At 40.6% G+C, this 27795-nt stretch overlaps 1 protein-coding gene across 1 annotated transcript in view; it reads right to left on the bottom strand.

Annotated features, from left to right (window-relative positions):
- The window catches only part of LOC149244187 (nuclear protein), a 152029-nt gene extending 130190 nt beyond the window's left edge, over positions 1-21839 (bottom strand). Inside the window, exon 1 of the mRNA XM_089374757.1 lies at positions 21397-21839. Within this exon, the coding sequence (XP_089230883.1) occupies positions 21397-21739 (343 nt within the window). The 5' untranslated portion in view covers positions 21740-21839. The remainder of the gene's footprint in view (positions 1-21396) is intronic.
- Positions 21840-27795: the final 5956 nt, after the last annotated feature.

Raw genomic sequence — 27795 nt, 5'->3', positions numbered from 1 at the left:
AAATCATGAAGACAATGATAACGAGAAATCAAATTTTCAATTCCTCAAGTATTGGATAGTTGGAAATTATATATATATGTGTGTGTGTGTGTATTAATTTTAGGTATGTTCTATACTTAGAGCAATTTATTTCAATTTTCACAGTTAGCTCAATACATTTTCCAGATTAGCAATCACATCAGCGTAATAGTAAATTACAGATAGAACATAAACATAAATTGCAGAAGACAAGCCAAGACAAGAGAACACAAGATGTGGCGCTAGCCAGGGACAAACCCCAATGTAGGGAAACCCTTGATCAATTCTTCTTATATGTTCTTCAATAGTTCAATAGAGAGAGAGAGAGAGATAGTACATTTTACAACAGAAGTCAACACTTTGACTTATAATAGCATAGATCATCTCTAAGAAGATGATACATCAAGTAGTTGAACTCAGTTGAAGACATGCTGCTTCAACTGATTCTCCAAAGTGACTCCATCACCTATCATGGTGTTGCACCTCACTGTGTTGCATCGTGCTGCACCCATCATCATTATGTTGGACCTCATTACCATGTTGCACACATCATATTGCTGCATCTTCGAGTATTGCAACATCTTGTGTTACCTTATCATCTCGCTGCACTTACCAGTGCTACCTCATCCTATACCTTACTGTGCCCATCATGCTGCATCTCATTGTAGAATTTAATATCACTGTACTATACTAGCAAGTGCTGCACACAACATGCTATACTTCACTTTGTCATGATGCCCATCATTGCGCTGTAGCATCATGTTGCCCCTTATCACAATGTTGTCACTGCTCATACTGCTACACCATGATTGCTTGTTGTCCCATGTAAGCACCATATCCTTGCTGTCCCATCTACCATGCTCCACCATGATTGCATTTTCTGCACCTTACTGTTGTTGTTGTCCCATTGTAACATTGTTGTACCATGTCATAGCTTGTTGTCCCAAGTACCATGCTCCAACAAGCACCATGTCCTTGTTGTCCTATTTACCACGCTGTTGTCCCTTGCAGCACCATGCTTGCCACTGTTGTCCCAATGTGATTTTGCTGCTCCTATGTGGCATTGTTGCACTATATTAACCACTTTGTTGTCCCAAGTGGCATTATTGTGCCTTGTGACATTGCAGCATCATGCTTGCACACTACTAGCACTGTTGTCCCACTATTAGTCAACAATACTAGCCCTCTAGTGCTACGGCCAACCTAGGAGAGGCTCCTCCATGTCACGTTGTCCTCTTGAGGGTCTGTCCACCTCAACGCAACCCTACAATACTTCCAACAACTTGCTATGGCCTGCGGCCTAGCTTGCTGTAGCTTTCAGCCTCCTCAACATGCCCAAACAGTCACTCAAATTCCAGCGTTATGCTCCTCCTTTACTCGGCCTAGCAGCCTGCCCTCTCGGCCCTCCTTCCAACAATCCGGTCACCTGAATAGACCTGCGGCTAGGGCTGGACAGACCTGCGGCTAGGGCTACACAGACCTGCGTATAAGGGCAGTGAGTAGGGCCTCCTCCACCGTGTTATATCTCCATCCTTGGACTGCGACTAGGCTCCTTTTGGCAGCGTATAGAAGCAGTGATAGGCCTCCCTCTTGACTACATCTAGGGCCTATAGAGACCAGCGTGTAGGCCTCCTTCTTGACTGCATCTAGGCCTCATGCTAGGGCTCCTTACCTTCTACATTTAGGGCTTCCTCTCCTAGATTTCTCTTCCACTAAAACCCAGAACAAGTGGAGAGAAATCAAGAGTGAAGTGTGTGTAGAAATGACTATCAAGTCACCTCCTTTTATACTAAAACGTTGAGCACACATGGGGGTTATTTGGTTTTTGGCCGACCTTGACGAATTGTCTTATAACACAAATAAATTCATAACTCCATGAGTACTTATCGGAATCGGATGATCTTTAGATCAATCCTACACCTCTCAATGAGAGGGGTCCTAGAAAAATATCAGCTGCCATAAATAAGATGACCCACATGGAATTTGGCCCTAGTTGCCAATCTTAACACTCGCTCTCAACTAGGGAGAACTCCATCCGCTAATTCATCTGCCAGACTGTACTATCTCTGCCATCAGTGCCCTGCACTACTCTGCTTTGTTGAACCATGAAGAAGAAGAATTGATCGAGAATGTCTCATACCATTCTCTACTGACCTGAAGTCAGTCCCATATGAAGAGAGTGTGTCATACCACTCTTACTGATCCCAGATCAGTACCAAAAGAGAGTGAGCTATATCACTCTTACTGACCCGAAGTCAGTTTCATTGATCCCAGATCAATATCACAAGAGAGTGTCTCAAACCACTCATACTGATCCCAGATCAGTTTCATTGATCCCAGATCAATGGAGGTGATCCTAGCATAGGGAGTATGGTAGATACAACAATGCATCCATCGATAGTACTACTATGGTCCCTAACCCCATTTCCCTGCTCATTGGCCAGATGAGAGGTACTTCCCATGAGTCCCAGACTGCATGGGTAGGATGCCTCGACAGGAGAACCACTCATCCTGTCCATAAGTCGCCACGGGGTATCACAGGGGAAGGTTGAACCATTCACCCTGTACACAGCGCACCATTAGGGGAGGGTGAGTTTCCCTATGGTCACTTGTTGCTCCAAGAAGTACCCCAAGCCCCCCGGAGCTCCCAGAGCTCAATGCATGCATCATGCAAGACCCTCATAAGAGGGTCTCTCAACGACTCCAAGTCGTTCTTGGAAAGTCACAAATTTGACCTTTCCTCGAGGCTTTGACAGAATGTCTGCGACTTGCACATCAGTCCCAATGCGATGGAGCCTTCTTGCTCATCGATGTACCATATCCCAGATAAGGTAGTATTTGATGTCTATATGCTGGAGCAATCATAGAATACGGGATTCCTCAATAATCGAATCCCCCTCTGGTTGACACAGAAGATCACGATGGTATCCATCATGTGTCAAACAGCTCACTGAAGAGCTTCCGCAACTAGGCAGCTTCACATGAGGTCATACTCGTAGCTATGTATATGGTCTCAACGGTGCTTATAGCAACCGACTTCTACTTCCTACTCATCCAGGATATCGAAGCAGAACCCAAAGAGAACCAACACTCAGAAGTGCTCTTGCGATCCTCCACATGCCTGCCTAGCCAGCATTCGAATAATCATGCAGCTTCACATTTCCGGCAGTGTATCTCAATCCATGAGAGATTGTACCCCGAAGATATCTCAGAAGATTCTTGGCACCAATCCAATGAGGCTCAACCATATATGAGCTCATCATGCTAACTGCAAAACATATGTCCGAATAGAAGTTCACCAAGAACATCAACGCGAATGAGTTTATGAAACTCAGAGGCATTTCCCAAATCAGGTCTGGCATTACTACCACATAACTTCTGAAAGTTAAGATCCTCAAGGTAGTCACGGGCTTGCAGTTTACCATTCCAAATCTGCAATCCAACTCCCTCTTACTTTTTCAAATGAGAGGGTCTTCACCTGTCAAAAAGAGGCTGTCCTCTAAAGGTGCTGGTATGAGAGGTCTATCATCCACAACCTTCAAGCAATGGTTTGGATCGACTTCACTCCTAGTGAATCTCACCTTCATCAGACAGCTATCAATCCTCTCATACTACGCCCAGGGTATTAAGCCATAAAGGACTTTCTTCCACCTGCATACATGAGATTCCCGATCATGAATCTCAAACCCTTCAGGTTGTTCCAAACCTGTGGACCTGCTACATGAGGGGAATGGTCCCCTTGTAAGATTTTCCTTCGATACATCTCAGACATGTACCTTCATTCTCCTTCTGAATTCAGGCATCCCTGTCACCATCTGACTCACATCGGGTAGGGCCCCATAATAAGTAGACCTCCGATGCTATAGATGAGATGTGACAACTAACATGGTCCCCAACGGACCATTTTGCAATTCAATACAAATTGCCAACCCTCAACCCATGAGTAAAAGCATCTTTGAAAATTATATAAACACGTACCATCCCATCGATAAATGCCACCCTAAAACCTTTGACTTCCATTGCCGAAATGGACACCAGGTTCTTCTTGCGATCAGGTACATAAAGAGCTTCTTTTAAATGAATTGAGTTACCCTCATTCAATTGAGAGGTAACATTTCCTACACCCTTTCCGGGATAGGTGGCATTGACTCCAATTATAATCCCACGAGTGTTTCCATCTCTACCAAATTAGAGAGAACACCCTCCTATCCGATGAAGTGCCTTGAAGCACTACAATCAATAAGCCAGATTCCCAAAGAGTCTGGAGGAGAGGGTCAATATAAGATAATGCTTCTTTATCTTGTCAGAAACAACATTTGATTCTTCATATCTGGGGTTCCTTGCTTTCTTTGAACAGTCGGCTATTTCCTTAATGACCTGCATTACCTGTCCTTCCTTCAATCATTGAAGATGTCCCTGGAATGATTGTTATCTTCATCAAGTGATGTGTCCCTGCCATTCGGACATTCCTTCGATCATTGAAGATGTCCCTGGAATGATTGTTATCTTCGTCAAGTGATGTGTCCTTGCCATTCAAACACTTCTTCGCATAATAGCCAAACTTATTACAAACAAGGCATTTGCCTTTCCTTCCACCCTTAGATCCGTACTTCCCATGGAAGTGATCTTTAGGTATGTCATCAGAAGCTTCCGTTGTGCCATTCTAATAATGTTCTCTACTTCGACTTCACCCTAGGTGGATTTGAAGAGGGATGAGGAATCCTTTTGTCCTTTACCAACTGTCTTCGGTGATTGCTCTTTCACTCTTGCTTGGGCTTTGCCTTCACCTCAACTCTGATACCATGTTAATTTTAGGCATGTTCTATGCTTAGAGCAATTTATTTCAATTTTCACAGTTAGCTCAATACCTTTTCTAGATTAGCAATCACATCAACATAATAGTAAATTACAGATAGAACATAAACATAAATCGCAGAAGACAAGCCAAGACAAGAGAACACAAGATGTGGCGCTAGCCAGGGACAAACCCCAATGTGTGGAACCCTTGATCAATTCTTCTTATATGTTCTTCAATAGTTCAACAGAGGGAGAGAGAGAGAGAGAGATAGTACATTTTACAACAGAAGTCAACACTTTGACTTATAATAGCATAGATCATCTCTAAGAAGATGATACATGAGGTCGTTGAACTCAGTTGAAGACATGCTGCTTCAACTGATTCTCCAAGGTGACTCCATCACCTATCATTGTGCTGCACCTCATCATCATGCTTCACCTCACTGTGTTGCATCATGCTGCACCCATCATCACTATGTTGGACCTCATTACCATGCTGCACACATCATACTGTTGCACCTTCTGGTACTGCAACATCTTGCGGTACCTTATCATCTTGCTGCACTTACCAGTGTTGCCTCATCCTATACCTTACTGTGCCCATCATGCTACATATCATTATAGCATTTAATATCATTGTACTATACTAGCAAGTGTTGCACAAAACATGTTATACTTCACTTTGTCATGATGCCCATCATTGTGTTGTAGCATCATGTTGCCCCTTATGACAATGTTGTCGCTGCTCATACTGTTGCACCATGATTGCTTGCTGTCCCATGCAAGCACCATGTCCTTGCTGTCCCATCTACCATGCTCCACCATGATTGCATTTTCTGCACCTTACTGTTGTTGTTGTCCCATTATAACATTGTTGTACCATGCCATAGCTTGTTGTCCCAAGTACCATGCTCCATCAAGCACCATGTCCTTGCTATCCTATTTACCATGTTGTTGTCCCTTACAGCACCATGCTTGCACTGTTGTCCCAATGTGCTTTTGTTGCTCCTATGTGGCATTGTTGTCCTATGTGGCATTGTTGCACTATGTTTGCCACTTTGTTGTCCTAAGTAGCATTGTTGTGCCTTGTGACATTGCAACATCATGCTTGCACACTACTAGCACTGTTGTTCCACTGTTAGTCAACAATACTAGCCCTCTAGTGTTGCGGCCAACCTAAGAGAGGCTCCTCCATGTCACGTTGTCCTCTTGAGGATCTATCCACCTCAACGCAACCCTACAATACTTCCAACAGCTTGTTGTAGCTTTCGGCCTCCTCAACATGCCCAAACAGACACTCAAATTCCAGCGTTATGCTCCTCCTTTACTCGGCCTAGCAACCTACCCTCTCGGTCGCCCTTCCAACAATCCAGTCACCTGAATAGACCTGCAGCTAGGGCTTGGACAGACCTGCGGCTAAGGCTGGATAGACCTGCAGCTAGGGCAAATTAGACCTGTGTATAAGGGCAGTGAGTAGGGCCTCCTCCACCATGTTATATCTCCATCCTTGGACTGCGGCTAGGCTCCTTTTGGCAGCATATAGAAGCAGTGATAGGCCTCCCTCTTGACTGCGTCTAGGGCTTGTAGAGACCAGCGTATAGGGCAGCGTGTAGGCCTCCTTCTTGACTGCGTCTAGGCCTCATGCTAGGGCTCCTTACCTTCTGCGTTTAGGGCTTCCTCTCCTAGATTTTTCTTCCACTAAAACCCAGAACAAGTGGAGAGAAACCAAGAGTGAAGTGTGTGTAGAAATCACTATCAAGTCACCTCCTTTTAGACTAAAACATTGAGCACACGTGGGGGTTATTTGGTTGCTAGCCGACCTTGACGAATTGTCTTATAACACAAATAAATTCATAACACCATGAGTACTTATCGGAATCAGATGATCTTTAGATCAATCCTACACCTCTCGATGAGAGGAGTCCAAGACAAATATCAACTGCCATAAATAAGTCGACCCACATGGTGTTTGGCCCTAGTTGTCAATTTTAACTCTGTGTGTGTGTGTGTGCACCACAGCTTTATCACAAAGTTGGTAGAATCTTCAAGCTCTCTAAAAACCCTAGCTAGGGAAAACAAAGAAAATCCAATCCACCACCAAAATTCTCCAACAAGAAAGCATCGACTCTGGCAAGTCCCCCTTGGCTTCAACAACAAGCTTGTATCACACGTGCTTTCTACATTAGCATATTTGTCTTTGTTAGGATTCGCAAACTCTAGCCATGTTACACCACACAAGTACATGGCAAGGAAACTCTAGTGCCAACCTCAAAATCTACATGTCCATCCTAGGGTTTGGGTCCTCAAACCCTATGTCTTCCGCTTCTACCTCATCACAATAACCAAGATCTCCATAGGACATAAACCATAAAATAACTCTATGATCTTGCCTTAGCCTTAGATCCCGAAAGAACAAGGCTCCAAAACCATGCTCCACTCTCTATGTCTCCTACTAGGGTAGAAACCCTAGAGCTATAACAAGAGCCATAACAACCATCATCTCTTCAATGTCATATACTTCTCTAAGGTTTACATGTATAGTACTAACTAGGGAAAGATAAAGGTACCTATGCAACTATGGTTTCCAACAAATCAACCTTGATAACGTCAACTTTTATATCCAAAGTTTCAACAATAGAAGGATAGAGAAATGAAGTTGGTTATCACTTATCATAACACAAGGCTTTTTCTAAGCAACACTTTTCTTAAGAAAAAGAACAACGAGATTGTTTGCCTAAAGAGTTGAATTTTATAGAATTCAACAAAGCCCCTATTTTTATCCCAAAATTTTAGGTGTATAATTAAACACTTTATAATGGAATTAGCAATCGAACATTTGTAGGTGTAATAGAATCTATATTTACATATAATTTCTCCAAAATCTCATAAACCAAGTGAAAGAAATTTCCACATTAGGGACTAATTCCTAAACTTCTATGACTCTTTGCAGTTGCCATGCTTCTTAAATGTTCCCAAATTATTTTAAGGACCCAAGCAAAAGTATTAATGTGGAATGATAATATAAGAAAAATAATTTATGAGGAACATTCATAGCCATTTTCTTGGACTGAAAGGAGCCCCATTCACCAAAATCTTGACAACCTCTAAAACTAACCCAAAATTAAAAAAACAAGTTCTAGGGAAAAAATTGTCTGGGTTTCTATATCCTCTTGTTATGACTTTTCCAGTTTCTTCATTCATAACCTTGCACTTGGTTGACGTAAACACAATTATATTTGCTTTAATCAAGATTTTCTCTATAGGGACACTTAGCAGCGTAATTACCAACTCTACCACAAGAAAAACATTTGAAGGGAAGCTTACCTCTGAATCTTCCAATACCCACTTGGAGTTTCTTTACGAAGTTTGCCTCTTCTTCTTCTGATACATAACCTAATTCTTCCTTTTCTTTTCCTTTTGCAGTAGCTTTGAATGCAGCTTCTCTGATATCTGAGGGACCCACTTTTCTCATTTCATAGGTTGTTAGAATCCCATGAAGTTGTACAACAGTAAGATTCTTCAAGTCCTGCATTTCTTCTATGGCAGAAACTTTTGAATCGAATTTAGGAGTTAGAGACCTTAATATTTTTTCAACCAATGATGATTCTTTTATTTCTTCACCAAGATTTCTCATAGAATTCACGATCTCATCTACCCTAAGAAAGAAACTTGCGATACTTTCATCATTGTGCATTCTGAGAGTTTCATATTGAATTCTAAGAGTTTGAAGTTTGGCACTTTTTACCTTGGTGTCACCTTCATAGCTTTGGATGATCTTGTCCCATATAGCCTTTGTCGTATTCAGCTACATGACTTTGACAAATTCTGATTCTGTCAAGCTTCCTAACAGAGCATTGACAACCTTTGCATTGGTCTCATATTTCTTCTTTTCTGCTTCATTTGTGGGAATGGAGGATGGATATTGATAGCCTCCTTCAACGATTCCCCATACATCTGCTCCAAGTGACTGTAAATAAGCTCTTGTTCTTACCTTCCAAAAAACTAGAACAATTATGTTGAATAATTGTGGCCTAATAGATGTTGTCCCTTCTTGATTGCTCATCTTGATGAAACTTCCTTCAAGCGATCAAGCTTCTTCCAAAGGACCTGCTCTGATCCCAATTGTTAGGAAAAACACTGGGGGGAGAGGGTGAATCAGTATTTAAAACTCACTTAAACTTTTATTTTCTTACTCATATTTTTGTATGTGGCTTTACTAAAAGAAACTTGCATATTTACGCGACTTTAATGCAGACAACTAGCGTATATCTAATCAACTTAGTTTTTAATCAATTTTATCTTGAACCAGTATGTTAGTACTTCATCAGCATTAGATATACAGTAACCATGTGTAGTAAGAACAGAATAAAGCATCACACATAAGCAACACATATGAACACCATGATTTTTAGGTGGAAACCCAATGTGGGAGAAAACCACCATTGCTATCGTCTTTGTCTTCTTTTATTATTAAGAAAAACTTGTTACAATCTTGTACTGGCACAGACTTATACCAGCACACAGGCACCCACCTGCAGAAGGCTACAACCTTCTCTCGTTCTCCACCTCCTACTAGAAGGGAGCTCCAACCCCTTGATCTTGTTTATCGGCACCCACCAAAAGGGAGCTCCAACCCCCTGATCTTGTTTACCAACACCCATCGGAAGGGAGCTCCAACCTCCTGATCTAATTTACCAGCTACCATTGGAAGGAAGCTTCTACTTCCTCATTGAAGGCTCCAACCTTGTGGACCACGTTTCATAAATTTTCACATTGGATCCACCTATTACAAAACATCACAACTTGTAGGCCACTTTTAATCAAATTTTCAAACTGGACCCACTACCATTATTTTAAGTCCAATACCAAATATCAAAACTGAAACTGATCACTGCAAAAAATCACTCAATCATTGAACCAACTGAATCAACCAATCACTGAACCAACTGAGACCCAAATTAATCAACTTATTCTCAAACAGCCAAGGCAGTTAGATCATTGTAACCAAAATACCAATATTGAACTCAAACATTGCATCAACTTACAAAACCAACTGAAAACCCTGATCAATAAAATGTCATAATATATACGCTACTTTACTTTAGCAAACCCACGTGTATACGCAACTTCCTTGAAGCATACCCGCGTATAGATCTCAAAACATTGAACCCTAAAACTGAATCACTGTCATTCTAAAACACACACTGAGTTAAACCCTGAACCACTGAATCATTTTGAAATAATCACAAAACCATCACAGATCTTCAATCATATATATAGCTAGCAGCATCATCACTCTTCAATCAATCAATTCAACTTCAATCATTATTGTTAAACCCAGATCATCAAGTAAGACTTCATTGACAGACAACAGAAACACAACAAGACTGATTAGACTGATCAGACATCTTATTCAGCAAAACCCTAGCTTATATACACGCTTTCCTCAAAACACTTCCGAGTATATACGTGCTTTTCAAGAATCAAACCCACGTACAGATCTGAATAGATACGCGACTTACCAGCATTAATCCCGCGTATGTACGCTCCTTTCAGGTTATCAAACCTGTGTACAGATCTGCAAAACTTTTGACTTATAGCTTTGTTGCACATCAGATCTTCAAAACAAACCCATCTCTCGGCATACATAACAAAACATGCATCAGACATACATATTATAGTCATTCCAGATCTATTGGATCTGATCCATCATCAAATTCTCGGGTGCATACTTAGTTTCAGATCAAAAAATTCATTAATAGCCCATTACATGCACACTTGCTTCAGATCTAACTATTCATAAAATATCCATCACTTGCACACAAAGTAATTTGATCTTCATCTCCTTATATAGCTTAGCCCTTATCCAATACCACAGGTCAAAACCATACTAATGCCGATGGTATTCTTTGACGGGATCAAATATTTGTTGTTGGGCTCAATACTATGGGTCAATACCATGGTAAAGACCCTTGGTATTTAGAATACCATGTTGCAAAAACTGTACGCACCTTTGCTTCTTCATACCCACATGTGTACGCAGCTTTGGTTCATAGAACCCACGTATACTTCTTCAAACTTCATCTTTATCATTCCTTTATCTTTGAACTGCTATGCCTTTGACCAAACTCTTTGTCGCATGTAGACACATCCTGTTAACATCTTCATTAAGTAGGTTGCCATCAAAAGACAACTCAAGTAGGTTGCTATCAAGGACAACACATTAGCCATAATGCCAACACATTTTAGGTGTATAATTAAACACTTTATAATGGAATTAGCAATCGAACATTTGTAGGTGTAATAGAATCTATATTTACATATAATTTCTCCATAATCTCATAAACTAAGTGAAATAAATTTCCACATTAGGGATTCTAATTCCTAAACTTCTATGACTCTTTGCAATTGCCATGCTTCTAAAATGTTCCCAAATTATTTTAAGGACCCAAGCAAAATTATTAATGTGGAATGCTAATATAAGAAAAAATTCTTACGAGGAACATTCATAGCCATTTTCTTGGACTAAAAGGAGCTCCATTCACCAAAATCTTGACAACCTCTAAAACTAACCCAAAATTAAATCCAAACATTTCTAAGCCAAATTTCAAAGTTCGTTATTGGCCCAGGCAACAAACAAAAACACCAGTGGACTTCATGCAAAATTCTTCCACCATATATTCACTTTTGTCAAAAGAAACCAATTAAGGAGACTTGTCAAGGCCATCTTAAATGCATGTTATTGCCTCAAAATTAGTGGGCCCTTGTAGAGGGAAACCCTAGAAGGCGGGCACTAGACAAAGTGACAACAATGAGGTGTGGCCCATTATCACCACAGCCACTACCCCCTGTTGTTTATGGATTTTCACCAATGGGAGGCTTCCCATTATAAAAGTCACCTATGAAAGATATGCTAGGTTTCAAGGATTAAGGTGGCACTAGAGGCTTATAGAGGATGGTTCTTCTTAAGTACAAGACTCAAACAAGGAAATAGAGACAACTCGCATCCCTAATAATACTCAAGTTGGGCACAATTGACCTAGGGCTTGAGAGATAGCAAGCCAAAAGGTATACCATAGGATCAATAGACCAAGAAAGCTTTTCCAATCAATGAGAATTAGCAAGCAAATGGTCTAAGAAACCTTCAACAAGTCCTCAAGTTGAAGCTTTAGACAAACTAGGGTTTTCCTAGGGCAAATCTACCTAGGGCAAGAGGATTAGGGCTTGCAATGGAGAGATTAGCCACTAAGGGAGGTTGATTTTGAGGCAACCAAGTCTTCCCTCAATGTTGAATCCTTCCACAAGCTAAAATTCCTCTTTTAGGCCACAATTCAAACCAAGCCCTACCTTCGTTTCTTATCCTTAAGAGGGTCAAAATTGGAGAGAGCGAAATTCATGTTAATGGATAAAATTGTGTGTGATCACCAAATTGACAAGGCCAGTGCCTAATCCTTGGGATGATGGAGTCTATGAATGTGAAAGATTGGCTAAATCTTGCAAAGGAGTAAGGATATTTTGATGCCCTAGCACAAAACCCTAACTATCTTCTTTCTGAGGAATCAAGGTCACTTGTGAGAGCTATTACAAAAATTCACCTGGGGTATTGTCATTAAAATTTCATAGATGAGTAATGCATACAATGATGATATCTAGATTTTATATAATAGATCTTCAATAATGAAAGCATAATAGAAAAACATCCTAGATTATCAATTCACTCCATACATTAGACATAAAATCAAAGATTTATCAAGTACAAGGTTCACTTACAAGATAAAATGCATGAAAAATCCTTTATTGATCCAAGATAACTTCTTCAATGCCAAGAAAAAGCTCCAATAGACCAGAACTCCATAGAATCACATCTCTCTAAGATACAAAGAAGGCCGAAATCTCTAAGAGGGCCGAAATCAAGTCCAAGTGATGATGATGAAATAGAATGAGCCTCTCCTCTATTTATATGAGTAGGACCTAATATTAGCCTAATGACACCCCTAAAACAAGTTTGATCATAAAATATGCTTGGGTTACAAGCCAACCCACTAGCTTAAACATAATATGCCCTAATTAGCCCACATGTGTGAGCCGCTAGCTCTCTAGGGCTGACGTCATGCAAGAAATGAGCTCCAAATGGCATGTCCAAGTGAAATAAGGTGTCTAAGATGGTGTAGAAGCATGTAAAAATCAAGAATTAAGGGCAGGCCCTTAAATCAATCATGTTGCCTCCTGTGGGGTCCCAAGATCCAGCTGGGGCACCACAAAGGGGTCTCCAATTGCTCAAAGTGTCCTCCTCTGCTCCAGCATTGAGAGCTTCTCAAGTGCAACTAGCCCTATTTAGTATTTGAGGGTGAGAATATCCTCATCTAAGCCCTGAATAGACTGCCATCCATCATATAGTGTCAAGGTCGACCTGGGAGCATGTTGGGTCCAGGTGTGTCATCCTGAAGAACCATCAAATTTAGTACAAAGTGATCCAACGTCTCAGGTTCAAGAGGTGCCCTAGAACATGTGTCATATGATGTTGTTGCTAGGTGGCCCAAGAGTCTCAATGCTTCACCTGTTTGTGCCAATATACTTCTCTTAGGGCCTAGGTACCTGTGGAGAAGATGCGCAAGACCTGGGTTGTTCAACCACTTGACAATCACAACAAAGATTCTAGTGAAAGCAACCAGACATTAGGGACAAAGATCATTATTGCATCTAAGTGAACTAAACTTGAATGTCATAGGCTATTCAATACTTCAAATAAGGATCCCCTTCCAAAGACCTCGATCTCGTAATGGTGTTTTCTCCCTAGGTAGGAGTGGTCAAAGGTCAACCCTATTAGGTGTTTTCAGCCCCTAGGGGGAAGTATCATTTCCTCGGTCCCAACTTCAATCAATAGGTGTCAGTAAATAATAATGATGATAACATAGGGGAAGACTTCATGGCCAAGTGCCATGGTCAAAGGGACCAACTAATGGGGTGTCCACATCCTGAGTGTATAGATGTGAGGAGGGAGCATTTGTGGATACATGAGATACCAATTGGCCTTTGTTTTTCCACCCATATTGTGAGCCTTTTACTTCTTCATTTTTCTTTTTATTGTTGCTCGTAGCTCAAGGGTTAGAGCTTGCTTTGAATGATGTGGCAATTGTATTACCCCTTAATGATGAATTAGTTCATTGCTCATTGGGGTTGGGACATGCAAGGGTTCCTTCTTTTGATGTAATGGAGCAACCTGTGCTCAAGAACCGAGTGATGGCCATAATGAGTGAGGTAGAGCTCATGTTAGGCTTTTGCCCACGTTCTAATTTGTATCAATGTTTTAAGACTCCGACTCCGACTCTGACTCGGCCGAGGATCGACTCCAACTCCGACTCCGAAACGGTAATGACTCGGCCGACTCGATTTCAATGACTCGGTCGTTGTAAAAAATACATTAAATATTTATTTTTTTTATTAAAAAACATAATTTTAAAGATTTTAAACATAATTTTAAAGATTTTCATTCATGTTTCCAAACACACAGCATTATAATATAGATGGAAGACAACATATGATCAAAGTAGGCTCATGAACCAATCCACTATATCAAAATGGTACCCAATGGCAATACATAGTCAACTGTCATACATGATCAAAGACTCAAAACAAAATCCAAATAGCCAAGGAGGTTAGAAATGGCCTCTACAACAAAAGTAAACTATGATGGTGACCAGACTGCAATACTAGTACTACTGGCTAGTAGCTACTGCCAGAGGAGCCAAGATCATCTCGACCAATCTCTGGATCATCATCATCAGAGTCAGACAAGGGGCCCCATGGCTCCTCCTCATCATCATCATCGTCTCCAACTGCAACTGTAGAAGTGGTACCAGTACCACTAGCAGGCTGTGCAGCAGATGCAAGCTGAGATAGAGTAGATATGCGGCTGCGCTTCTGTCGTGGCTGAGCAGAGGAAGCACCTACAACTGGAGTCCTTGCTGGCTGTGAGACTGAGGCTGGTGGATTGGGATCTGCATTCAACTGAACAGGCTGAAGTTGAACAACATGTTCAAGTTCATCAAGATCCTCATCACGATCAAACTCTGGTGGACGACTCTCCACTACCCAATCTGATGTTGGATCAATGTCTTCCAACACAATGGGATCTGAATCAGGTCTTTTGTTCAGCAATTGGTTTCGTCTGAGCCGAAGGTTGTATTGGACAAAAACTAGATCATTCAACCGTTTTTTATCCAAACGGTTTCTCTTCTTTGTGTGAATCCTCTCAAAGACAGACCAATTGCGCTCACACCCAGATGCACTGCAAGTTTGACTCAAAATACGAATTGCAAACCTTTGCAATTCAGGGCACTGGCCACCAAAGGCCTCCCACCATTGTGCTGCAAAAAACATAGGAGTGTAATGAATTATGAGTTAGATGAAGGCTGAAGCTCAACAAAATTACAAATTATATCTAACTTTCAAATTATAAATGATTTAACAAACTTTAATAAAAAAAAGTAAAACCATTAAGAAATTGAAAATTGAAATTTTTGTTTACCTGGCTCATCTGCTTCTCTTGCAATCTTTGCTAGGTTCTTCCCAAAGGTACCTGTTGCATTGCTGAAGGATGTGACCTGTTGATGTATCTCCAGCTGATCAGACTCCGATGGGATCATGCGTTCAATGCAATCAACCAGTCCATCTCTGACCTCCCCCCTCAAAGCTCCTGACTCCTTAGCTTTATAATGATACCGTGGGTTCAAAAAATACCCAGCTGCATGTATAGGGAGATGGAGTTGATTGTTCCATCTTTCATCAATGATTGCCCAAATGGGCCCATACTTTGCCACTCTATCCTTGTATGTTGTCTTTATTTGCTCCTTTGCTTGATCCATAGCCTCATAAATGAAGCCCATAGCCAACCTTTCCCCATCCACCAACCGCAACACCTTAACTAGTGGCTCAGCAAGCTTCACAATCTCTGCTGCCTTTCTCCAAAAAGTTTCTTCATGGACTTTCCTTTTCAATTCTTTGCCTTCTGGTTTGTTAGACCAATTGCTTTGATTCCATTCATCACTGGAAAACATCTTTTGCAAGTTTCTATGTTGGGAAAGCATAGATTGCAATGTCAAAAAATGTGTAGCAAATCTAGTGATGGCAGGCCTAATAATATCCTTGCCTCCAGTGTGTTTCCTCATGAGACTCAAAACCAATGTATGATTGTAGATAAATTTTGTTATGCTTTTGGCATGATCTACAGTGTTTCTGACCCAATCTAATTTTCCAATATCCTCAAGCATGAGGTCTATGCAATGTGCAGCGCATGGGGTCCAAAAGATGGTCTTGTGTTTTTCCTCCAGCAGTTTACCAGCAAGAACATAGTTAGAGGCATTATCTGTGATGATTTGAACAACAATAGCCACCCCCACCTCCTCAACAACCTGATCCAATAGCTGAAACAACAAGTGGCCATCTTTTACCTTATCAGATGCATCAACTGATTTTAAAAACATGGTTCCCTGTGGGCAGAAGACAAGAAAGTTTATGATGGTACGGTTTCTTTGATCAGTCCATCCATCTGACATGATGGTACACCCTGTTCTTGCCCATGAGTCCCTGAACTCTTGCAAATACTCATTAATGGATTGAATTTCTTTCTGCAAACGAAACCCCCTTAGCTCTTGCATAGTAGGGCCTTTGAAGCCTTTTCCAGCAGCATGTATGGCATCAAACATAGGCTCATAATATGGTGAACGAGCAGCATTAAAGGGGATATCAGCATCATACCACCATCTAGCTATGTAGTCACAAGCAGTCTCCCTCAATTCTTTCTTCCAATGGTCATCTAAAGTGGGCTGAATTTGACCTTTACTAACTTCAGGACCATGTGCATCTGATGGAGAGGAGGGAGTGAAATAACTTTTGATAGTCACATCACCCTTTTTCAAATTCATTCTACCCTTTCCCTTATCTTGAACAGAACCAAAAGAGGGAGGAACATAACGGAAAGGGTTGGATGCCTCAGTTTGAGGGATAGAGGAAGAACCCTCAAAATCATAGTGGGGGTTGGTAGCCATCATTTTTTGTATCTCCCTCTTCCTCCCAATTTCAGCCTGTATCTCTTTTTGCCTAGCCTTATCTTCTTTAAATTTCTCAAAGCTGGCCAACAAATTCTTTCTAATCTCCCCAATTTCTGATGAGGTACATGGGGTAATTTGGCCTCTAATCCCTGCCAAGTGTTGTTTCAGCCTATTAATGCCCCCAGGACCTTCCTTAATTTTCCTATGGCAAAATTTGCAATGCATCTGACTATCAACCATTTCAACATATGCCCAAGCAGGATCTTTTGCTCTAGGTGCCATTTTTTGACTAGAAAACAATCTGAAAATGAAAAAAAAAAAAAAAAAAAATGATTCAATGTTCATTTATTTGACAAAAAACACTCTCTAAGCTTTCTTGATATGCACCTAAAATTTACTAAGCAAAAACAGATTTATAGAGGTGGAAAAAAGTACCTCCAGGCACAAACTGCCTCCTCAAGCTTGCTCCAAGAATCAACTCCTCAATGCTGCTCCAAATGGCTGCCCAAGAAGCTCCTCACTCCAGCTACAATGCTCCTCCAAGACTCCTCACTGCTGCTCCAAAACAAGCTCAAGAACTGCTCACTAATTCTCAAAGAAGACTCTCACTCAAATGCATAAGACTGTTGTGAGTGAATGAGAGCATTTGGGTGTCTTAAATAGGGTTTGGGAGGGGGAAATGGACCCCAAAAGCATTTAACAAATTACTATTACCCTTTGGAATCCATAAACTGCATTAAACATTTGAAAAATTACCAAAAAAACGATTTTTTTTTAACTTTTTACGCTGCCCAGCCGTCCCAAGTGTGACTCGGCCGAGTCATAACGGACCCGGCCGGGTTGACCGAGTCACACATGACTCGGCCGAGTCATGTGTGACTCGGTCAACCGGACCGGTTAGGTGGCCGGGTCACTCCTCAGGCTAATGACTCGGTTCGACTCGGCCGAGTCGGTTTCGAATCGGCCGGCTTGTAAAACAATGATTTGTATGTCCATGGGCATCTTTTGCTTTTTGATTTTTCTTTCTTTAATTTCGTTGTGGCCATGATATGTTCTTTCTATTTCTTTTAGTTGCATCAACCTCCTAGGACAAAATTTCTAAGCCCTACCCAAGTATGTGAACATATGGTTGCCAAACCCCAAAGAACTCATGACAAGTTGAACCCAAAAAATGGAAGTGGAATATGGGCTTGTAATGTAAGATGGAAAGTGTTAAGTATGACATAGGGGTAGATGGAACTACGTTATCTCAATCAAGGCTTCCCAAGTAGTGCCCCTCCTATACCCATAGGGCCATTAAGGGAGGTCCCACTGGACTAGGATCGAAGAGTAACTCCCCATTTAAGGTGAGAGAACAAGATCACAGTCAAAGCCCATCATTCTTAAAATCACCCTATAATCCTTAGCAAATGCCCCAAAACAAACAAGTATAAGAATATGATTGCAAAATGACCAAACCCCTTTTGAGTGGAGGCCCACCTTTGTCCATGTGTTCATGTCGGATGGGTGAGAAACAAATGGTTAATGCAAGTGGCGGACATATATGGCATATCATCAGCTAGTGGTGGCTTTTAGGGGCTGTTGGCTATGTCGTTGAGTAACCGACTGTCAAGAATATGAGAAAAGTTTTCTCATATAGGGCTACCCGTTTTGGTGGGTAACATCTCCCTAATCTAAAACTCAAGGATTCAATACTATTATCCTCTAACCTTTGCTTCTTCTCCCTTAGAGAATAACCACGTACAACTAGAGTCCTATGGAGCTCCAATAATCACAAAATGAGACATCAAAATGCGCAACTAACTTGCCATCAAAGGTCTTGTCAACTCATCTAGCACAAATAACCTCCTCTCCTCCTTGAATTTTCCCCTTCAATCCTATTAAACGTGAGACTTTTGTGGTTGAAACAATAGTAAAAGCTCAAAGGCACAAACGACTCTAGATCCTAAACAAAAATGAGATAGCCTACAAAACGAGCAATAATATAATTGCCTCCTAAAGGTCATTAAAGTGTGAGTACACTAAGTATTGGTATACCAAAGGGGGCAAGATCAAAGTACCCATGCAAGTAGAGGCTTATTTTTAATTTCATTTTCATAAAGAAGAGGATAGGCTTACATTCTCCAACTCCTCAACAAGAAAATTAATGCCCTTATTTAAAAATCCAAACTCCACTTCTTAAAAGTGAGACTATTCCTACTTGCCTCGACTTCACTACCCTTTTTGTTGATATCCTCAACAAAATGTACTTAGGACAACAAGATACTCATATGCACCATAGAAGTGATATAGCATGAAAAAGACTCTATGAAGATTTAGGAAGTTACTTCCACCCTAACATCCTAAAGACAATTGAAATGTGTGAAAAGGATAAATTAAGGTGTTTTGGCATAAAACTTCCATGTGACAAAAGGAAGCTCCCATATCCATGTTTCTACTCCATTTCCTTCCATTATCTTTTACAACTCCTTTTTCCTCGATTTTTTATCTCATTACCTCCATGTGTTACAAAACTTAAATTATAATCAACTGAAAAACTGTCATTCTTCCATCAACTTCAATCAAGCACAATTTCAAAGGCATATCTTAATATAATGGATATACAATGTTAAAGAATGACGGTTGGTTCTATGGCTAGAGCTAAATGATTTATGATCACAACCAAGAATGATTTAAACATGTTGTAAAAACAAAGCAAATTTGTCGACAAGATATTGGTTCAATAGTAAATGGATGGGAGTATCATAACATCCATATATGTTCAAGTCCCCTATAGACATACTTTACCTCTTGCAAATTGTCTAGCCCATGCAAGAGGAACGTCTTGCCCATGCAAATGGATCATTTCCTATATAAGCAAGCATTTGTGCAAATGGGGTCAAGTGTGATTTCTAGAGAAATTTGGTAGAGTCCCCATCAATCATAGTGAATTAACCAAGGGGTATATTGAGGGTAGTGGGCCAGCCATGTTTCAAGGGTTGTTTTTTAGGGTTGTTGACCCAACCACATTTCAAAAGTTGTAAGTTCAAGTCCCCTATAGACATACTTCACCTCTTGCAAATTGTCTAGCCCATGCAAGAGGAACATCTTGCCCATGCAAATGGATCATTTCCTATATAAGCAAGCATTTGTGCAGATGGGGTCAAGTGTGATTTCTAGAAAAATTTGGTAGAGTCCCCATCAATCATAGTGAATTAACCAAGGGGTGTATTGAGGGTAGCGAGCCAGCCACGTTTCAAGGGTTGTTGACCCACCACATTTCAGAAGTTGTAAGTCAGCTACATTTCATTATGATATTTCCATGCAAGGAAAGGGAATACTTGCCACCGAGATATTTAGAAGCAATGACAAATTAAAAATAAATAAATCATGCAAAAAAAAAAAAATTAAATAAATAAATTACCTACCATCTATGATTATAGCCTAACGAGATTCTTTCCTTGGGCCTCAAATAGTAGGAGTTTTCTCTCTACTTGTGGCTCCCATGCACCTCCCAAGGTCCCCCAACCAGGTCCCCTCAGCCATAGACACCTTCCAAAACGACATCATCATATTCTATATGGGTGTGCTATCTGAGTGGCGGCACTCTCTACGTCCTCATGTCGCCTTATAGATATCTAGTAGATATTGTCTGACTTTTTCTTCTCTTTCTTTGATGTGCTATTTATTTCATGTATTTTTTTATACGTTTTTCGGATAGCATAGTGCACTTTACAGCTTCGTATCACTGATTGTACTTCTTAATCCCGTTGAACAATCTTTTGCTCATTTGTTGGGCATTAATATAACTATGTTATTGTATCTTTCATGTTATCTGTGAAACTTGAAAACGGTTAATGATGGCATAGTTGACCTATTTAATTTTTCTAATGCTTTGAAAAGCAGAAGAGACAAGCTGGATAAATTTGAGCAGTTGGCTGGCCCTTGTAGCGGTTTCTAGCAGCGGACAGGTTTTTTTAATAAAATGACATGTACATAATGTTTTTCATTAGTCAGAGGATGAATTTTACTCAAAGATGTTCGAATCAATCATATATCAAAGACTCCAAACATTAAATTGGAAATTGCCTTGTGGCCTATTAATCAACAGATGGCTCTTCTTTTGAAAAATTCTTGAAATTCCGATTCAGCAATTCGCTGATTTTTTCCATTGAGAAAATATTTGCATAATAAGCAAATCTCTAATTTTAGGAGATATGTTAAATTTTACGCCATTATTTACCCTTATTACCAAAATACAATAGGAATTATCTTCAATATTTCTCTAAAATGCATTTAAATATAGACGATTCCCGAACTATACTGCATTTTCAGAGAAAATTTATTTTCCTTGAGAATTTCCATGTGTTTTTGTCAATTTAGCAAAGCGTCGAATCTCAGGAGTGTAATTTGAAGCCTTGGAAAAGAACTGCCATGCGAAGCAGCAAGGTCTACTTAAGTTAATCCATCAAACTTTTGAAAATATGCAAAACACTTTATCCTTTTTAATTCTAGATGACGTGAAAGATAATTTGAAATTAAATGTAATTACCCTCCCAACGAGGCCGAGGCGTAACTTCAAGCACAGCATCCAGATCGTCGTTTCTTGTACAAACAAAAATGGGGCCGGGAAAATTTTCCGGTACTTTTTCGCCTCGCTTAACAATTACATCCTTCCCGGTTCCCATGTTCTGCAGCGCCTGGCCAACCCTTCCAGCGCCGATGATCACAGACGGAATTACGGACTCTTGAACGGCGGCCATGGTTGCCGAAACCCTGATTCGAGGGTAATTCGCAGAGCAGAGAGATTTGGTAAATTTGGTGCTTGTATGAGAGGAAGAGTTGATGTAGCTAAAATGTGGATTCGATAAAGGGAAAATGAGTGTGTGCGCCATATGTCGTGGAGTCGAAACCGTGACCTCTGAAAGCCTTCTGAGTACGTGTAGGATTGACGGTGTACTGAGCTGAAGTTGCAAAGAGGGAAATTGTTATTTTAACATTTTCATTCAAAATTTGAATGGTTACGATGCGTTTTGGATAAGGTCCATACACGCTGTTTTGGTGGTCCAAAAGTTTTAAGGCAACTCGAGAGGATTTTTATATAAATATTTTAATTTATTATTAAATTATTCTCAGCTATGTTAAACTTTGTCAATGTCAATGATATCTGGCTGATTCTTTCGGAGAATCCATTGAGGCTTGATGGCTAGGAGGATGTAGGAACGGTTGGCGCGCCTACGACTTGACATGGGTAGACCATCCGGATGTACACCTAGGGCCTAGGTGCAGACACGAGCTGTATTCCGTTGTAGTCTTGGTCGTAACTTGCTTGGGAACCCCGTTTACCCTCTACCTCTAGCGTACCCCCCGCGACTTGAACTTGTGAATGCGAATTTGTGGTATTGCGATTGTAGGGTTTCGGTTCAGCTTGTGTCGGTTACTCTGGTTCTCAACAATAGTTGGCGTAAACCCCAGAGCAACATGGAGGGCAACCTAATAGACTATTTGAAGGACCCCCTCGAGGGCATCTCCATCTTCGACAGACTGTCTAACAACGACGTGCACTTTTCGTTCAGCAGTGAGCTCTCAGAGGTAATTGCCCCTCTTCCGTCGCTTTCGGGACAGCGAGGCTCTATGATTGACCTTCCGGAGCTACCTGTGACTTGGTCGTCTCTCTCTGCACCTTCCCTGACGCCATCCTCCCATCTCACTGACCCCGGCCCCTCCACATCTGTACGAGCGGCTGAATCCTCCGGCCTATCCTCCCTCCATCCCCTTGAGGCTATTCACTACCCTCCCCGTTCCCCACTCAATGAAGCCCTCCCTTCACATTCCTTCCCTCCCTTGGAACAGGCACAGCCGTCTGGAAGCTACACCATCGTTCCCCCCCTCCTGGACGCCTACCCACCTGAATCTAAACAATTGCCTCCAAACCCTAACCCTAATCCACCAAACCCTCACCCTGAAGATCACCCTGAACAAGCGGAGACTGCGGAACCATCCTAGGGAAAGAAGCAAAGGTGTGTTAAGCCGAAGCCACAGGACGTTTTCATTGACTGGGAAGAGGATTTCCAGTGGCAGGACACCATGGATATGGTAGCGACGGTCCTGGTAGGCAGAGTCAGAGGAAGGACCTACTCCGCAGCTAGACTGAAACAATGGGTAGCTGAAATATGGGGCCATCACTTGGCAGACCTACCTATTGTCCAAACTTTTGTCCGCGGCTGGTTTGCCCTCAGATTTGCGTGAGCTGACCACACAAACTGGGTTCTATCATCCTACTGGCACATCGAACAAGCTCTGGTCATGCTAAGGAGATGGAGCCCGCTCTTCGACCCTAACAGAGAACAGCTCGGGGCAGGGCCAATCTGGGTTAGACTACCTGGTCTGCCCCTGCATTTCTGGACCGAGGAAATCTTCAGAAGAATTGGCAATACCCTAGGAACTTACCTGGATTATGACAAATCCTACCTTTCCACAAGAGTCATGGCCTATGCGAGATTGTTGGTGCACCTAGATATCAGAGGAGGCTTGCAAGAAAAAGTTACCCTTCACTGGAGGAACTATGATCGGACACAGATCCTGGACTATGAAGGGGTTCCCTTTCGTTGCAGACGATGTCATAAAGTCAGACATCTCTACAAGGACTGCCCTCTCCTCGCAAAAAATAAATCGGGGTCCAGAGGGAAGCCCACATCTGTTGAGGGAACACAAACGCAGAAGGAACAATTGGATGAAGCCGATATGATCAACGTTGAGTCGAATGGATCCAGGCCTAACCCGGAGACGATGAAGAAGCGTGGGATTGCACCCCTTCGGCCACCTTCACCGCCACTGACCAGGTCCAAGGCAGCCACTGGCGGAGCGCTTTCTTCAAGGAACGAAACACCATCGCTAACCAACTTTCCAAAACGACAGCAATCAAGCCACGCAACATCTGGTTGATATAGGAGCAGCGGGGAGAGGAACATTTCCAGTACTACCACCGGCCGTATATGGACCATGCAGACCAGGCTCAATAGGAGCCTGAACTTATGAAAAACAAGTCTCTCTTATTTTGTCTATTTTGAACTATGTATATACATAACAGTACATGTTTTTAGGAATACTCTCTACGTAGAGTATGTTTAAATTTTGACTCAATTATGCAGTACTATTTAAAGACTGTCTCCCTGCGTGGAGATCTTATTTTTTGAGATCATATTTTGGGATCTAAACATTTTTTGAACTAGCACACAGCCACATCTTATGCATATGCACTTTGCATCTATAGCGTGTAATTTTCTTATATTAATGAAAATTACGATTTTTCCAAGGGGAAAAAAATGTTAAACTTTGTCAAAAAAACTGAATATATTAAACTATATGGTTTAAATTATATTAATGTTAAACTTTCTTGAAGTGGTTAATATACATGAATTAGTATTATTAATTTTCAATATATTAATGTTAAACTTTCTTAAAGTGGTTAATATACATGAATTAATATTATTGGTTTTCAAACAATTGAAATGGTATATAAAATCAACAACTTTTATTTATGTGGTTGGTGTTAGTTGATTATTAATGTATATATGGAGAATTATTATGAATGACCATGTTAAATTAATGATTGAGTAGGCTTGACTATAATTAATTATTGTTAACTTTAGTTGATGATGGTTAACATGTGGTTCACTATGAGTGTTTATTGTTGAATATGGTTGATCATGGTTGTCTACATTCAATTAGTTGGCTAAAATAGACTATGGTCAACTATAGTTGACCATGTTGACTTTAGTTTACCATGGTTGAGTATAGCTAATTGTGGAAGACTATGGTCGAGTATACTTTACCATGGTTTAATATAGTTGGCAGCATCGCTCTGGGTTCTTCAAGCATTACAGCTCGTGATTCCTCTGATATGTCAAGTTCTAGCATTACAGCTTGTGATTCCTCTGATGCGTTGGGTTCCAACATTACAGCTCATGATTCCTCATCAAATCTTTTAGGCTCCTTTGTTGACAATGTGACTCCTTATGCTTTTGCCTTGGCTCCAAGTTCCTCCTCGTATCCATCGAGCTCCGCAGCTGTCAGCGCGACTCAGTGTTCCCCTTCAATTATTTCTAGCTTGATTACAGACCTCGTTGCTCCTATGTCGACTATAATTGATATTCTACTTGTTGTTTGTAACTATGGCTGCCCCATTTATGTTTCGCCATCTTCCTCCAATCCTTCGACAACTCCTTCCGACAAAGATGTTACTTCTTTGGTAAACTTTGGCACTTATTCTAATAGCCAGTTATTTCTTTGTGCCAGTGTCAAAGGGTCTCCACGCTTGCCACTGGTTGGAGTCATTGACCAAATGAAGTATCCATGTCGTCTAGAGATTAACCAATTCTCGGGTTCTAAGTTGACCCTATTCCACTCTTCCTCACCTGCCTCCTATTCCTCATCCACCACCGGTAATACATCTTCCTCGTCTGCCTCCCACTCCTTGTCCACCATCAGTAATACCTCTTCCCCATCTAGCATCCTCACTCATACTCTCATCCCTTCTTCTTCCCCTCCCTTTTTTATTCTAATTTTAATTCTAACACCTCTTTTAATAGTTCTAATTTTAATCATTTTAATTTTAATAATAATAATGACAAATATTTAAATATATATGTTTCTATGAATAATAATATTAATAATATGAACTTTTACAATAATAATAATAATAATCAAAGTTTAAATAAAAATTTTAATAATAACATTAAACATTTTTCAAAAATAATTATAATTCTAATAACTAAGATAATTTTAATATTAATTGCAATAATAATTATTATATTAATAAGGGTTTGATGTCCCCTTCTTCTAATAATAATAGGGTAATTAATCTTTCTAAGTTTTCTTTTGATTCTTCTGTTTTTTCTCTTTTGGAAAAAGGTTTAAATTTCGCTCTTGCTTCAAAGAAAATTTTAGTGGAGGATATTATTTGTAGCATAGAGTATCGCATCAAAGATGTTGTTGATAATTTGAAAGATGTTATTAGGCAAGATTGTGTGATGGTTCTTAGGAATGCTAAACTGCTTAAGAGTAACATCAGTAAATCTGAATTTGATGCCCTTAAGTCCCTTAACAATAACCCTGACATTGTTGTTCTTAAGGTGGATAAAGGTGGAGTTGTTGTTATCATGGATAGAGATGACTACAAAAGAAAGATGTTAGATCATCTTTGTAATAACGATAGTTACAGAAAGCTTCAGAAAAACCTTGTAAAAAAAGTCTTGAAGGTTGTAGCTTCCACTATAAAATCTAGTAGCATTATGAGTTCCATTAGCCATAAGCTTATTGAAAGCAACCCTCTCACTCCTAGGATTTATGGTCTTCCTAAAATCCATAAAGAGCGGGGGCCCTCAGACCCATTGTCAACACCATTGGTGGGCCAACTTATCTCCTAGCTAAATATTTAGCTCGGAAACTTAAGCCTCTGGTTGGCATATCTGAATCTTTTGTCAAGGATTCCTCCACGTTTGTCAATGAAATAAAAAAAATTAAAGTTTGAGCCAAAGGACATCCTTGTTAGCTTTGATGTTGTCTCACTCTACACCAATATCCCTATCAATGAAGCGGTTGAAGTAATCAAGCACGTCACTGATCCGGATACAGCTAAATTGGTAGAGATCTGCCTCACCTCTACCTTTTTTAGCTTTGAAGGTGAGTACTATGAGCAAACCTGCGGTGTTGCCATGGGTTCCCTGCTCTCCCTTGTTGTTGCCAACCTTTTCATGGAATATTTCGAATCCAAAGCCTTGACTTTTGCTCCATTCAAGCCTAAGCTTTGGAAGAGGTTCGTGGATGATACATTCATCAACTGGCCTCATGGTCGTGAGAAGTTAGATTTATTCCTTCAACATCTTAATAATCTTTCAAGCTCCATTAAGTTCACCATGGAGACAGAGATTAATGGTAGTCTTCCTTTCCTTGACATTCTCATCTCCAAGAAAAATGATGGCTCTTTCTCTCACCAAGTCTTTTGGAAGAAAACCCACATAGAGAAATACCTTCATGCTAACTCCCATCATTTTCCGACTCAAAAGGTTGGTGTTCTCAACACTTTGGCCACTCGTGCTCTTAGGATTTCAGATAAAGATCACTCGGATGATGAGAAAACCCATCTCCTTAAATTTATTCAGAATTATTGTTATAGTTGGTCCCAAGGTATTAGATTTTTCTTGAAGGCTAAGAGAGGTCCTAAATTAAGAAAAGATCAAAGAGAATTAGTTAACAATGTTCAGCTTCCCTTTATCCAAGGTACCACTGACAAGATTGCTTGGATTTTAAGGAAGCATATGATCTCTTCTTCTTTTAGACCCCTGAATACTATTCGTAGCTCCCTCAGATTCGTCAAAGACCCGTTGGATCCAAGAGACATGAAAGGTGTCACATTTTCCTTTGGGACCCCCTACATTGGAGAAATTGGTCGCTCCATAAATCAAATAATTCGTGCGCATGCGACTGATATTAGACATTGTAGGGCTCGCTCCTTGGCTTTGGCAGAACATGCTAACAAAACTAAAGACCATGTTTGTCTAGAAGATTCTCGTGTTATTGCCATGATCGACCACTCCCATCACTGTAAGTTTAAGGAAGCTATCGAAATTGAAAAGAGGTCTATCACGATGAACGTAAAAATTTCTCATTTCCCACCTCGGTTTTCAGTTTCACCTTATTTCTCCAAAATAGTTAAATGCCCTTTCCCATATCCATACATTCAACAACTGGAAAATAAATTTTGCTGAAAACACAAATTCTGGAAATATTACAGAATGCTGAAAATGCAGAAATAAATATCAGCACATACAAACAACCATTCAACACATTTAAACACAGTGATTTTTGGTCAAGGTGACCCTGGAAAAACCCCCTACAACTCTTGGGGAAAACCAGTTCGAAAGCTCCTTCTTATTTCTAGAAAATGCTT

The sequence above is a fragment of the Pinus tabuliformis genome, chromosome 8, assembly GCF_031772625.1.
Source record: "Pinus tabuliformis cultivar Carrire ecotype Pingquan chromosome 8, CPIR1, whole genome shotgun sequence".
Lineage (NCBI taxonomy): Eukaryota > Viridiplantae > Streptophyta > Pinopsida > Pinales > Pinaceae > Pinus > Pinus tabuliformis.
This window is presented reverse-complemented; position numbering and strand designations above follow the sequence as displayed.